The sequence below is a fragment of the Prionailurus bengalensis genome, chromosome B4 (assembly GCF_016509475.1).
Source record: "Prionailurus bengalensis isolate Pbe53 chromosome B4, Fcat_Pben_1.1_paternal_pri, whole genome shotgun sequence".
In the NCBI taxonomy this organism is placed as follows: Eukaryota; Metazoa; Chordata; class Mammalia; order Carnivora; family Felidae; genus Prionailurus; species Prionailurus bengalensis.
The window spans coordinates 31,607,501-31,623,682 of NC_057358.1; the positions used below are offsets into that span (position 1 = coordinate 31,607,501).

General features: G+C 44.6%; 1 protein-coding gene across 20 annotated transcripts in view; it reads right to left on the bottom strand.

The window, feature by feature from the left end:
- Positions 1-14,674, bottom strand: part of PARD3 (par-3 family cell polarity regulator) — a 674,219-nt gene extending 659,545 nt beyond the window's left edge. For 10 of the 20 annotated variants that reach the window (XM_043563581.1, XM_043563573.1, XM_043563579.1 and 7 more), the window contains exon 1: positions 14,464-14,647. In XM_043563581.1, the coding sequence (XP_043419516.1) occupies positions 14,464-14,583 (120 nt within the window). In that variant the 5' untranslated portion in view covers positions 14,584-14,647. Of the gene's footprint in view, positions 1-14,463 lie in introns of all 20 variants that reach the window. The other 10 variants (XM_043563576.1, XM_043563584.1, XM_043563583.1 and 7 more) reach the window with 3 other exon arrangements.
- Between the last annotated feature and the right edge of the window lie 1,508 nt (positions 14,675-16,182).

Below are 16,182 nucleotides of genomic sequence, written 5' to 3' on the forward strand. Positions count from 1 at the left end.
CCACAGTTATATAGCCAACTAATCTTCAACAAAGCAGGAAAGAATATCTAATGGGAAAAAGGCAGTCACTTCAACAAATGGTGTTGGGAAAACTGGACAGCAACTTGCAAAAGAATGAAACCGGACCACTTTCTTACTCCATACACAAAAATGAACTCACGATGGATTAAAGACCTAAATGTGACACCTGAAACATATGGTTTAATGAAATCCTAGAAGAGAACACAGGCAATAACTTCTCTGACATCAGCTGTAGCAACTTCTTTCTAGACATGGCTCCTGAAGCAAGGAAAACAAGCAAAAATAAACTGCTGGGACTACATCAAAATAAAAAGGTTCTGCACAGCGAAACAAACAACAAAACAGAATGGGAGAATGACATATTTGCAAATGACATATCTGATAAAAGGTTAGTATCCAAAACATATAAAGAACTTATACAACTCAACATCCAAAAAACAAAGAATTCAATTAAAAATGGGAAGAAGGGATGAACAGACATTTCCCCAGAGGCATTCAGATGGCCAACAGACACCTGAAAAGATGCTCCACATCACTCATCATCAGGGAAATGCAAATTAGAACTACAATGAGCTATCACCTCATATCTGTCAGAATGGCCAAAATCAACAACACATGAAACAGCAGGTATTGACAAGGATGTGGAGAAATAGGAACCCTCTCGCACTGTTGGTGGGAATGCAAACTGGCGCAGCCACTCTGGAAAACAAGACAGAGTTTCCTTAAAAAGTTAAAAACAGAAATACCTTATGATCCAGCAATCTCACTACTGGGTATTTATGCAAAGAATACAAGAACACTCATTCAAAGGAATACATACACCCCTATGTTTACAGCAGCATTGTTTACAATAACCAGTATGGAAGCAGCCCAAATTCATGGATTGATGAATGAATAAAGAAGATGTGGTCTATACATACCATGAAATATTATTCAACCATAAAAAAGAATGAAATCTTGCCATTTGCAACCATGTGGATGGAGCTAAAGAGGATAATGATAAGTGAAACAAGGCTGGTCAGAGAACGACAAATACCATAAAATTTCATTCATATGTGGAATTTAAAAGACAAAACAAACAAGCAAAGGGAAAAAAATAAGAGACAGAAAGACAAATCAAGAAACAGACTCTTAATTATAAAGAACAAATTGATGGTTACCAGAGAGGAGGGGGGTGGGACGGGTGAGTGAAATAGATGATGCAGACTATGCAGACTAAGGAATGCACTTGTGATGAGCACCAGGTGATATATGGAAGTGCTGAATCACTATATTGTACATCTGAAACTAATATAACACTGTATGTCAAGTAAATGGAATTAAAATTAAAACTTAAAAAAGGTTTGGTCACCTGTTCACTTTTCCCTACTTCTAGTAATATGCAAAATGTTTAAAAACATAGGATATAAGGAGCCATGTTGACAAAAAATAACAATGCCATGTTGAAGATAACAAAACTGATCCATGGGCAAGCAAAGCCTCTGACCCACATTCAAGATGATGAGGCCTCAGACCAGAAGCACATATTTGCCAGCATCAGCCAGGCCACCTTGGCATTCTGGTTATGGGGGTAGGAATGGGTCAATGAAAATATTCCAAGAAGCAGAGTACAAAAGTGTGTAAAAGGAATCAACTACTGGCTTTGAAAGTGTGCCTGTGGGCACTATTTACTCTTTCTCGTGGAAATGCGACATCCTAAAATGCAAGGACATCAATTTGTCATAGTGCAGTAATTCACAGTACAGGCCTTGTGGTCAGAGGGGTCTGCCTAAGAAGGCCAAGCCATCATGCATCAGATGTGCAACCTTCTGCAACCTTCTTACCTCTTTAGCCTGAGTGTCGGCACCTATAAACTTGGGATTGCATCAATCCTCCCCCAAACCATTCTACTGGATTAACATATACACACACAAAGCACTGAGCCTAGCATTTAGGGCCTGATACACAAAATGCCCCATAAGTGCTAACCATTACTGTTGACAATAATGGTATTACTACCACTATTTCCTGATACCACTTGTTTCCTGATTTCCTCCTACCCCTCTGAAACTCCTCAATGAATTGGGGCTGAGAAAACACGATGGGTATCACAGTTAAAGGTATTTTCTCAACAACTCCTCAACCAGATAGGCAGGTAAATAGTGCCTCCAATACAGCATGTCTTGTGCAAGAGCTTTCGATCATCAGTGCTGACCTAAAAAGCTTAATAGCATCAAAAGCAAAGACTAAGCTCAAAATACCACTCCCCTGCATCTAGAAAGCAGGGTAGTAAAAGCAGCCCAGGATGCAAAGCTCTTCTGCCTCAGCCTAAAGGTCTGAAGTACACCGTCCACCTACCAACACAGACTAAGAGCTATCTCAAACTTCCCAAGATAGTAAGTCAAATGTTCTTACAAAAGAAAAAAAAAAAAAAAAGAAAGATAAATACGTGAGATGAGGGAAGCGCTAACTCAATGTATTAAGTCAATGGAAGCTCTTCACGGTGTGTATTAAATCATTACATGGTACACTTTAAATGTAATTACATTTTTTTGTCAATTATACCTCAGTAAAGCTGGAAGAAAAAAAAAAAAATACTCCAGAGTTAGTTTCTCTACAGTTTTGTTATAAAACAGGAAAGTTATTCTGGAAAGTTTTTGAAAGCATTATTCATCACTTTCACTAGCAAAGCACAGAAACAAAGGAAATTGTGAAGGGAAGAGAGATGTATAAATTGCAATTTCCGGTGCTGCTACATCTCTTTTTCGTGTCCTGCATGAAACAAAAACTCAGAATTTCAAGGGCCCTCATGTGAAACAATGTTTATAAACAAATACTGGAAGGGATCAAAGCCAAAATATGAACGTTGCACAATGAGATAAAGTTTTATTATTTTAATCACTACCTAGCAACTTCCCTAAACACATATGGAGAGACGGAGGAAGCATTATTTTAATAAGATGTTTAAGGTCCTCAAACAGAGAAAAATAACTTTCAACATTGTGATGTGGAAAACAGAAATGAGAGGAGGTGGTCCTCTTGAATACAAAGAGCATTGTTGGTAACCTGGCAAGTCTGACACAATAATACTGCCATGCCCAGAACCTAAGCAAGTCTTCAAGGCACCACTCCCTATTTAGTATGATAAATAGGTCAGCTTTTGGGTGAAGTCTTCAGGTGATTGGTACTGGGTGCCTTTAGCTGAACTAAAGCATTAAAAGTTGCATCAATCTGTCAATCCTTATAACTACCTACCTAAGCAGAAGACATTCTGTGTTCATTTATTGCTGATCTAGTTCCTTAAAATCACCTTCTTAAGATCCAGAGAAGAGTAAAGAAGTAGTAATGGGTGCATGAATTACAGAGAACTGTGTAATAAAGGATTAGAGAGGTCACAAAAAAGTCTACTTTACCACTTTATTTTATAACTCAGATCATCTCTTTGAGCTCCAAGGTATTGTCAGATCTACTGCTAGTTAATAAATGCTAGAGTTCTTCAAAACGTGTCTGCATTTATAAGTATAAATATTACTTATAGTTTTATTCTTTCCAGGGTTCAAAAGACATTTTTAAATGGAAAATGTATAACCAATGTCTTTTAAAAATGAGCACAAATTTCACATAATTTCCTTGGATTCAGCAGTATGGCAGCCACAAATTGAGAAAGTAACAAGGTCTAATAGTAAAAATGAGAAAGTAAAAAGCCAACCAGGCTAAGAAAGTTGGACAAACACATTTCTCCTTGATCTGTAAGAGAATCAGCTTTAACACTAGATGATCAGAACATTTGTTCTCGATTTCCAACTGATTCACTAATAGATACTAATACTGGAATTGCTATAGTACTTTTACAAGAAAAAAAAGTGACCCTTTAACAAATTATCCTGGAAAATGACACCTGGCACCACAAATCAAATGAAAATCAATCACTTTGTAAATCAGCCATTAAAATTGTGCCTAATCTATGTTTAAAACCTGAAGAAAAAGAATAAGAGCTAGCTAATATTGGCTAAGAGTCTGTTACATGAGAAGTAGTATTTACATTAAGTCACTTAATGTTCATTACTGCCACCAAAAGATAGCATTCCCAAACTACAGATGGGAAAACTGAGGCTCACAGACCTTGTGGGACTTGCCAAAGTTCAAAACTACTGGAACCCAAAACCAAAACCTGGAAAAGCTATTCCACAATGGACATCTTGGAAAAATCTAAATCAGTGTCACTGGGATTTCATTTCTTAAATCGCAGAAGAATGTTTCCATGATTTTTTAGGGAGAACAGTTTCACCACAAATTCAAGTTCCCACATTCAGCGCGGTTCTAATGAGGATGGGAAAAAACAATTTAGAAGACCTGATTCAAGTGAGCCTTAATCACTGGCAACCATTCCCAGCAAAAATGAAAGAACAGTTCAGCTAATACCTACTCCATTTTACCCCTACAAGGTTTTTTGGGTTTTTTGTTTGGTTGGTTGGTTGGTTTTGTTTTTTTTTTTTTTACATTCTCTCCTTGAACCCTAACAACCTCATGAAGTAGGTGGCACTACAAGCCAAAGATCCTGGGCTCACACAGGTTACCCTTCTTACTCTTAGATACACAAATGATGTACTTGCTCTTCTGAATCCTGGTCCAGAATGTGTCACTCTCATGTGCCTGCCTCCTAGGACAAAAAGAAACATCCATAACCAAACTTTCTACCTTCGGTCAATTGCGTTTTTATAAACATTTGTGTTTTAAAAAGGGGTCATAAAATACAAAAGATAAAATTGACCGCACCACAGAAAGTTCGGGGTTTTATTAGCTCTCCAAGTTTCCTTGAAAAAAAATACATTCCTGAGAGTATGTGCCTTCAAAATTTTAAATATACGCATTTCATGGTTCTCACTTACAAATGCTGAAATACCAGGGGCGCCTGGGTGGTGCAGTCGGTTAAGCGTCCGACTTCAGCCAGGTCACGATCTCGCGGTCCGGGAGTTCGAGCCCCGCGTCGGGCTCTGGGCTGATGGCTCAGAGCCTGGAGCCTGTTTCCGATTCTGTGTCTCCCTCTCTCTCTGCCCCTCCCCCGTTCATGCTCTGTCTCTCTCTGTCCCAAAAATAAATAAATGTTGAAAAAAAATTTAAAAAAAAAAACAAATGCTGAAATGCCACCATCTGCCAGATGTAGTTGTTTAAACAGCTGTCAATCCAAGAGGTGCACTTTCACTAATAGATCCTCTTGATTTGTCTGAAAGGTTTTTTCCAGATCTCTGACAAAGCGGTAAACGTACCAAATCCTGCATTCAACTTTAATGGATTCAGTGATTAGTCATATCCTGTGTGGTGGTACATCAGGAACCAATATCCTGTACATTTTACCTCCCTCTTCTGCAGGTGCTACTGGCTATAATAAGAGAAATTTCAGTTGGAGTATAACCCTGCTGGGCAGAAACCCAGCTAACTATTATTCACATATGACTTTGCACACTAGGTTTCAGAATTATAAATTATGCATCTTAAATGCCTTTGTGATAGAAGAAAGTTTGTTCCCTGAAAGATAGTTTATTTTTTAATTCTAGATGTAATGTTCAACTTAGAAAATTAGAACACAGGCATAATAAAAAATTTTTCCAATATTTTCTTAAAAGAAACAGAAAAAACCCAGTCTCCTGTCAACCACTTACACAAAAATGGCACCATTTTCGTCTTTTTAATCTGTTAATACAACATATTTTCAGTATTTAGTAATTTTAGGTTTTTGAGATATGCAGCAAATTATTTTCTGAAGTGTCAGAGAAGGAAACATTGATTTTTATTGTAGGCTATCTTAAACAGGCCTTTTCAAAAATATAAATCCTATAATATAGATTAGTTTTCTAATCTAAAGGGATGTGACACAAATAACAAGAAAAACCATACACCAGAAAAAAAATAAATCTGAGTTCCAAAATATTAAGTCATACAGAATCTGAATTTTAAAAAACATCAAAAGTGGGAAAAATAATATTGACCTGGCTGTCATGTCTAAAACCACTTACATTTATATTGCCATAAAAATAACAACTTCATGAACACAAACATGTATGCATATGAATACACATATCCTACATTTAATATTAGGTAATATCATATAGTTATACTTCGCAAAAGGAATAGTGTTATTAAGTCACTTCTGAGCATGTAACTTATCCTAAAAGACACTTATCTTGAGATGGTAAGGAATTCTGAAGGATACTCCAGGCAAAATATATCGTAACTTCCAACAGCATGTGTTTGACCTAGGGTCAAGCCCCATCGTTTCAAAGTTACAGAAGCAAAGTATTTTCACAGAAAGGGTGGGTGGAGTAAGAGATTCTGCACCCTGTCTGCTCCTCTGAAGAGCCACTGCACATCACTCATATCCCACGGTTCCACGAGCACCGTATCAAACAATACAGACTCGATACGACGGTCTCTAGCTCAGGGGACTGGCAGCAGGAGCCCAGCCAGAATATCTCAATACGGGAAGATGAAGACGGGAAAACAGAGCCTCACAAAGCTTGTGAGATTCGCTAAAGCTCAAAATGTCTGAGCACCAAAACCAAAAACTGGAAAGGCTTTTCACTATGGACACCTTTGGAACCTCATGAGCAGCCTTCACTCAACAAAGGCAGCTGGTGAGCTAGGCAGGAAGGAATCTCTGGCTGAGGGAGAACAGGTGAACAGTCAGGGGCCCCTTTAAGGAGGGAGAGAGGGTAACAGAAAGAGCCCAGGGGACCTAGAGGCTCAGCAGTCAAGAACTTACCAGACAGCAACAGGACAGAGTGGGTAGGCCCAAGAACACAGGCCTCACACACCATAAGGGAAACTCCTCAAAATAGCCAGTGTTCACTTGAGGTTTCTGAGCACCTCTGACACAGAAATCCATGTTTTACAAGGACTCACAGAACTATAAAACACCTAAAAACTGAGCTGTGTTCATAGTGACTTATGTAGTCTATATTTTAACATCTTTACTGAGATGGAATCACAAACCATAAAATTCACCCATTTAAACTGTACAACTTAAAGGTTTTTAGTATATTCACAGAATCATATGATCATCACCAGTATCTAAATTTAGAATTTTCATTACCCCCAAAACAGACCCATTAGCAGTCACTCTCCATTACGCCCAACCCCCAGCCCTAGACAACCACTACTCCACTGTCTCTATGTACAGCCGTGCCTATCCGGGTCATTTTGTATATACAGAATCATACGACATGTGGGCTCTTGTGACCGGTTTCCTTTCACACAGCATAACGTTTTCAAGGTTCATCCATGTCGCAGCATATGTCAGTATTTCATTCTTTTTTATGGCTGAATAATATTCTAATGTATAGAATATTTTGTATAGAATAATGTATAGAAAACCGTAGTTTGTTCAGTTGACGGACACTGGGATTATTTCCGTTTGGGGGCTGTTATGAATAATGCAATGAACACTCACATACATGATTTTTGTGTGGACATGTGATTTTATTTCCATCGCACACATATTTTATAGTCTAGTTTTAAGAGAAAAAAATTAAATAATTGACATTTCAAGTCATTTGGCTATGGAGCTTCAAACTTTGTTTCTAAGCTCCAATATCAGTTGATAGAGGAGAAAAAAATAAGCAATAGTAATATTTAATGGCATAAATCACCTAAAGATGGCAAGCCAGACATAAGACACAGAGCTATGAAAAAAAAGTGATTTATACATACTTCTTCCAAACAAAATTTTAAATGACTAGAAGACAAATATATATATACACATATACATGTACATATATACCAGCTTTATAGTATGTTCACAGAACTCTGCATTTCTTTTCATAAAGCTTTTTCCATTTTCCATATAAGACAGAAAAGACACCAAAAACAGGTAAAATCATATAAATTTACTGATTCCCCTACCTCTACTGCCACTGACCTTGGTCCAAGCTAGGAGTGTTGTATGAGTGGCCAAGGAGGAGGAAAGCACAGTGTGCAGACCTAACCAACCATCTTACCATGAGGAAAAGGAACTGTGGAAATCACCTACCTGGACCAGTTTTACACATTTCTTCCCATCTTTGAAAAAATACAGAGGTCTCCAAACACCTCCTGGGTAATCAACATCACTAAGCTGCATCCAACTCTACAGGGAGGTAAAAACCTCCCAGGGCAAATGGAGGACCCGCCTACAGGTTAGTGGTACAAGTGAGACTTGAAATATAATCTCTGTGACCAACGCATCCGGGGTTCACCATGAGCCAAGAAGCACTTCACATCAGCCAGACTCTCTCTGTGAATCTCAGATCCTAAACATTTCTATTTACTGCTGGCACCTACCCAAGGATCCAACTGACAGAATTAGAGGCGCCAGACCCAACATAGGTATGTTTCAGGGCCAGATTCCCACACTGCTCTGGCCACCTGCCTTGAACCAGACCCAACGCAAACCCTATGACTATCCCTCTGCTTGATCTGAAAACAGACTGGCCTCCTTCAAAAGAGCTGACACAAAAGAATAACTTCCAGGTACTCCAAATCACACTAAATCTTAGCTTCAATTATAATGTTTGTACCAATATGCCAAACACACCAAACCCTAGAGTGCTGGTCATAGTCTTCCAAGAAAAAGTATATTTTTTGTGTAAGAATGTGTGATGTGTTTATTCTCCACTTTTTATTTACTCCAACTGTAAGATTACTATGCAGAAGACGTTGCTTATTCAAGTAAGACTGAGGCAGGGCCACAGCCCCCAAGCATTCCACCCGGGGTTGGGGGGGAGGGGGCGGCAGAGCTCAGTTCTGTTCCATAGATAAGCACACTAAGTAGAAGTATGAGGTGGAGAACCTCAAACAGCTTGGGAGGCAGGGCCAGCCTCCCAAAGATGGGTCATCTGAGCTGAAGCTCAATAAATGAACAGACGCAGAGGGAGCAAGCATCCCAGACAGAAGAAACAGAAAACACCAGAGCAAAGGCAGGAAAGTGCAAGCAAGCCCAAATGGGTGGGGTATGGGATGGGGAAGTCTGGTGAGGGAGAGTCTGGAGGCAGGAGTCCCGAAAGGGGCAGGCTGGAGGCAGGAGGGGTCCCGCAAGGGATAGGCTGTGCTGAGGTGGCAGGACCTGGCCTCTAGGGAAAGCAGGTGCGGAGGCCCTTACACAGAAGAGTACAATGAGATTTGCATTTTAGAAAGATCAGCCTTTCAGATACACTGCATTTCTTTTTCACCTTTGAGAAGGTAGAAAATTTTAATAAAATAGTAACATTTACTTCATTTCACTATGTTTATGCTTGCTTCTATTATCATTCACACTCTGCAACAATATAACTGTTTTCCTAAAAGTTTCAATAAGCTTGTAAATGTGTCAACAGTTATATATGTATTTGCAGGAAAATCTCACAGCAACTGTTAAGATTTTTCATCAAAACCATGAGTTGTATGGTTTCAGTAGTCAACAGTTCCCTGCCCCACCCCTGCCAAATAGAGAAGAGCACATTTTCAAAAGTGTCTGTAAACTCATATTTGTTTTTTTAATAACAAAATGATTCTAATTACTAGGTTTCCCTGCCTCAGTGACAGAAGCAGTGGCCCCAAAGGCCAGAGGCCACAGAATAAAGCCAATCACACACACACACACACGCACACACACACACACACACACACACTGCTCTTCTGACTGCAGTACTGTTTAGGCAAATATTAACACTTTTACCTAATCTTTAATTGAATTACCACTGCCTTCTTAAGAGGAAAAAAACCAAACAGGAATAATAGGATACTTGGGAAAGCTTCCCAGGAAGTAAAGCTGGTGAGTGAAACATTAGTGATTCAGATCCAGCCCTGAAGAGTTTCATATTCATCATCTGTCCAGCACTCACATCAACCCTGCAAGGGAGTAGCCCACTTTAGTCATGAGCAAAATAAAGTTCTGTAGGGTTCATTTGCTCAAGGTTAAATGGTAATAAAAAATAGTCATAACAATAATAAATAAACCTATGTCTCTAAACCCAAACCAAAGCTCCTACCACCCCCAAGAGAGGAGGACTATGGGGGAAGCAGTGAGTTAAGGGGTTCCTGCAATTCCCCTCCCTCACTTTACCCTTCTTCCTCTGTTACTCAGCACTCAGCTAGCAGCATTTAGACTGAAGGCAGATCCCATCCAAAGAGCTATTCCAGACATCCTCCCAGAGGACCACTAGTCCCTATTACTACCCTGCCCAAATAACCTAGTCCTTCCTGTACCATCAAACTGGGTAACATCCCACTGGTCATGCCCTGGCATTCAGAGTTTTCCTCCTGATCCTGACCCACCATCTTGCATGAATGCTCCACAAGAGCCAAACTAGCCCTGAAAGCCTGACTCACCTGGGATCACACAGTTTCCCTTCATACCATCCCCTCCTTTCCACCTCTCAGAAACGCAGCAGATGCTCTCCAGATTCTCATGCCTGGACCCCACGGCAGACCTTGAGAACCAAAACATCTTAGCCAGGCAGGTGCTTTTTGAGATTACTCTAGTACCCAACTAGGAAGCACTTGCCCTACAGTAAGGCTAGCTGTCCCACTCACTAAGCCCAATACCAACCCTAGTGACCAAATGGGACCCCCCCCAACCCAATGCCATAATAACCACTCATGTCTCTAAAATCAATTACTGTCTCTAACACCCTGTTGTTAATTAATGCTACCACCTACTATTATTGTTTTATGTACCCATCTTGTCTCCTAGATTATGTTCTTCTTGAGTGCAAGGATTTTGTCTTATAGTTCTCCATAGAACATAACATTTTGTACACAGCAGCCCTTCAAATACTAACATTTTTTTTTTTAATGTTTATTTATATTTGAGAGAGAGAGGAAGAGACACAGCATGAGCAGGGGAGGGGCAGAGAGAGAGGGAGACACAGAATCTGAAGCAGGCTCCAGGCTCTGAGCTGTCAGCACAGAGCCCGACAGGGGGCTTGAACTCACAAACCATGAGATCATGACCTGAGCTCAAGTCAGATGCTTAACTGCCACCCAGGTACCCCTAAAATACTAACATTTTTTAAGCAAGCATGAAGACTTTCTCCTAACCAGATTTAGGATGTACAGCAGGAAAAATGGGAAGCCTCGGGGCCAACCTTGATTCACTCAAAATTAAGGAGTGGCCAGCAAAGAAAACTCCAGAAACCAAGGGCACCACACTAACAAGTCACTGCAGTTGGTGCTCTGTACCCTGTGTCCATCAGGATTCAGGGATGAGTCAGGCTGCAGGCACGAGAAGAACAAACAGACACATACACAGCAGCCAGTCCTCCAATTCCAAGCACTCAAGAAGAGTGCCTGCAAGAGAATTCTCAGTGTCTAGCAGAACACCCTCCTTAGACAGGGTCAGGATGAGGATGGGAAGACGGAGATGGAAAAGCCAAAGCATCTTCACTCGTCAGCGATCATAAGCAGAAAAAATTTTTTCACTAGAGGAAAAAAAAAAATGCTATGACTAAGTGTAAGCCTTCAAATATCTGCTTATTGAGGACATTTCTGGTATTAAGTCACACCACTCCACTGCCCAGAAAAATTGATTTGTTTAACCTGAAAACAGCTCAAATATAATGCCAAATATAATAGCCCCACCACACTACAAAACGCTTATAGCAGAGAAAGCTTTGGTGACTTGGGACCTTTATTCTCCCTTTTCCATTCTTTTTTGGGGGGGGGGGGGCAGACTTAGTTGATTTTTATTCAAAGCCACAGGATCTTTCCACATTTTCCACCAGACAGGGGTCTGTCATGCCACATGTCACCTAGCAACTCAAAACACCTCTCCACAACTACCCAGCTACCCAATTCTTCATACAAAATTTATCTTATCCTATTAAACAATAAGGGATAAAGAAGAGATAAGAAGATAAAATTTACAGCAAGTCTTAATATGTTTGCTTCATAATCACCTTAAATAAAATGGGAGAAATGAGAAGAAAGACTGAAGTTTAATCTTAACCATTACCTAGCAATTTCAGAAGAAAAAACACAAATGAACCTAGAAGACACTCAGACTCTTGGAACATCTGAGAGTCAACAGTCTTGTGATTCAATGATTAAACTTTGTGTACTACAAAGCCCATCTTTAAATTCACCCACTGAACAGTGGATTGCACTGAAAGAGCCTTTAAATAATTTTAGAATGCCCTGAGTCATCTCTGACTCCTCCCTCTCGTTCATATCCAACTCCAGTGCTACCACCACCCTCTGAGAATCATCCTCCCTTCCTTCTCCACCTGGTGATCTCACACTTACCCTCTAAAAACTTAGCTCACATGTCCCTTCTCTTAAGGATGCCTTCCCAGACTCTCATAAGGGAACTGCACTCCCTTTTCCATGGTCCCAGGTCACTATGGAACAACTACCACTAATATTTAAAAACACTAGTCCAAATATATTACCAAGGCTCCTCAGTTACATCTACCCAACATCCCAGATGCTCCTCTCCTCACCGCCCAATCATGTGCCCGGACACACCACTGGTCTCCTTCACTGGAAGGACCATGGAGCCTCTTGTCCTAGACTCTCACATTCCAATTTCCACAAAGCAGCCAATGGGCCCCCTACATGTCCAGCACCCAGAACAATACCCTGGACACAGTAAATGTTTAAGAATTTCTGTGGGAAGGAATGAATGATTCAATCAACCAAATAACTACATTTGTATCTCCCAAACAGCCTTTTTTAACCAAAGTCCATTGTGTGCATAACGAAACAGAACTCATTTTAAGCATGTAAAACAAGTGAAATGAAAGGAAACGTCCCTCACCTCTCCCTATTCAGTAACTCAGGCACACCACAGATTATGTATTATTGTATTTCTCTTTCCGTTCACAGCTTATTTTGGTTTCCGAAGTACATATACAATCTGATTATTGATTTAGAACATTTATATCATAAACTGCCATTCATAAACAGTCTTTTTAAATGCTAAATGTAGATGTGGAGAGCATGTTTCTTTCCCCTTGTCAGCAATGTAAGATAAACGGATGCCAATTTCCACTAATTTTATTTGATTTTCAATAACAGTTCAACCAAGTGTAAGGAACGTTTTAGAGCAGTTAAATAAAGTCAACACCTTCCACCATTGTGTCAGGTTCCTAAATGACCCCAAGATTATCTTGAAAAGGCCAAATTCATGCTATTCTTTCCAATATATACTAAAAATCAAACAATAGCGTAAAAAAAGTTTTCTCCCCTTAAGTTCAGAGAGAACTGAAGGATGCTGCCCCCAGCACCCTGTATACACCCAGACTGGCAAAGCCACCGTGTACGGCCTCAACGCCCACAGAAGCTAGGGCTACTCCACTACCGGGAACAAATGAGAAAATGCTTAAGTGACCTTGCTGTCTCCACAAAACGTTACTCTACAGCAAAGGAGATATCCTCAGGTGCTTGACAGAAACTTCGGAGGTGTAGGCTGTTGTCAAACACAGACAGCCGATAAAACAATTTAACAAAATGCCTTTTCACTTCTGACACATTGTAGAGGAACGCAGTTGAGTGGAGACAATGTTATCACTCCACGAAGAAAAAGGGAAATCTACTCCACTCCTAAATCAGACCCTGGCTCCGCAGCCCCGGCACCATATGGAACTAGTTCCAGATACGTAAACGCTGAGGTCCTCGCAGGAAAACTTTTAATGCAGTGACTGACTGCAGGGTTGTGCGTTTTCAAGGAGCGCTGCACGCCAGCCTCTCCTGCACCGGGATTCCGTGCCCCGCTAACGTCCGCGAGCCGGCGGAAGCGGGGGTACCCCTGGGGGCAGCCTTCCCGACCGCGAGCCGGCGACTGTCCCCCAGCAGCCGGCCGTGCCCGCGGGCGGCTCCGAGGACAGGGCTGGGCGCTCCGGCTCGTTCCCCCGCCCGGGCGAAGGGAGAGTTGGAGCACAAATGCGGCCGCTCTCCGCCGTGTGTGGAATATTTAAACTCTGCTCCAACCTAAAAAGTTCCCTTTCCCCAGCCTCCGCCACGGGGCCTGGGAGCTGGGAGAGGCCTGAGGCTGGATTTCAACCGCCCGCAACCGCGGCCGGGAGAGAGGCGTCCGGCCAGGCTTCGCCCGCGCCCCCCGGAGGGCTGGGCTCGGGCTCCGCTCCCAGGGCAGGCTCCGGAGGGGAGCCGGTGGCCGGAGCCCCGAGGGAGAGGAGGGAGGCGCTCGGCCCGGGAGGGGCCGTGGCGTCCGGCGCGCTCACCCGGGGCTGCGCCCGCCCCGCCGGCCCGGCCCGCGCCCACAACTTTGCCGCCCGCGGCCCCGGGGCGGGGGGCGCCCGCGAGGCCCGGCCCGGCCCGGCCGCCGCACTTTCCCTTTCCCCGCCTCCCATCCGTCTCCCTCCTCCCCTTTCCAGGAAGCGCCATATTGATCCCGGCGCCTTCCCCCTCCTCCTCTTCCTCCTCCCTCTCGTCCTCCCTCCCCCCTTCTCCCGCCCCCACCTCCCGCGCCCCTCGCGCCCCCCAGCCCCTCACCTTGGCGATGGCCTTCCGGTAGCGGGTCACCGCTTGCTGGATGAGGCTGAAAACTTTCATGTGGCCGTCGCCGCACGGCACGACCACCCGGGTCCTCCCGAAGCACACGGTCACTTTCATGCCGCCGCCGCCGCCGTCGCGGGCCGGCCCGCGCCCCTCGCTGACCGCGGCCGGAGCGGCCCCGGGCCGGGGCGGCTGGACGCTGGGCGCGGCGGGGCCGCTGCACGGGCGCGCGGGAGGCTAGGGGCGCGGGCAAGCGGCGGCGCCGGGGGGCCGCTCGGCTCGCATGCCCGGCCCGGCCCGGCCGCCCTCGCCTGGCCCGGGGCTCGCCTCACCTCTCCCCGCTGCAGCGCCCGCAGCCTCCGGCCACCTGTTCGGCGTCTCGGCGCGCTCGGCGGCGGCGGCCCGGGGCTGTGTGGCGCTCGCGCTCACTCGGGGCCGCTGGGGGAGGGAACGGCGGCGAGGGGAGGGGAGGAGGAGGAGCAGGGCCGGGCACACAACACCGCGCACATGCGGCAGGGGGAGGCGCGGCCCGATCCCCGCGCGGGGCGGAGCGCACGGCCGCAGCCCCACGCCCCCGCCGCCTCCCTCCTCGGGGCGCGGGCTGCCGCGGGACCCCGACCGCACTGCCCGCCCCTGCAGGCGGCCCTGCGCCTGGTCCGGCCCTGTCCCCGCGCCGCCGCGGAGGTGGGAGCCCGGAGCGCCCCTCCCCCCGCCCAGCCGACCCCCGCGCCTGGGCACGACGTCCCCCACCCGCGCCCCTCAAGCGCCCCAGCGCGCTGCGGGGCTGCGCTCGCCTCGCTGAGCCCCTCCTCGAGGGCGCCCGCTCCACACACCCCCCCCCCCACCGAGGTCTCTCCGGAACCCACCCCCTTTCTTTGTCACTTTTAATCCCCTTCCTCCGGCTAAGGGATTCAGGAGAAATCGTTTCTAGAGAAAACACTTTACTCTTGGCGCCGCGGACTCAACGCGCGGAGACGCTTAGGGAGGGGCCGTCCCCACGTTCCCCCAGGAGGACAGGGACCGGGCTGGGCCGGGGTGTTCCAGCCCAGGTTTCTCCTCCCGCGGGGGCCCTCGCGCGCGGACGTACCCCTCCGGCCCGCAGCTTGGCAGGGTTTATGCACTGGCTCGCTTGTTCGGCTTCAAGGCCGGGCGGAGGTTGTTATGCGTTAAAAGCAAAAATTAATCGGCTGCTCTGGGGAGAGGTTGGTGAGGCTTTGACTCGACCCAGCCTTTCTTCGGAGGCCACACTATTTACCTTGAAGTTTCCGGTGACCCCGTGATGACCCACCCGCTTCGACACGTAGACCTTAAACATCCGCAATTCAGATAATTTTATTTCTTAAAATTCTGCAACATACCCAATCCTCACGCAGATTCATGAACAATAAATATATTCCGAATGCCTTGGGGCAAAGCTGTGGAAGGGGATCCCCACGATGCGCCGGTGCTTAAAGCGGGAGCTTAAATCCCAGGAAAAGAAAGCGACTCCGTAATGTGTTACATGCATGCGGGACGTGAGACATTTTAAAACAAAGTGGACCGAGTCAATAAAAGTCATTGGCGCTTGTCTCTGTCTTAGTTATGAGCTATGATTCCTTAACAACTATGTGTCCTTGTGTTTAAAGAATGGCAAATGTCAGCAAAGAGTCGTTGTTTGCCCATCTTTCCCAAACCATACTAACTTCATTTTTGCCCGTTGTACCTAGCATATGTGAA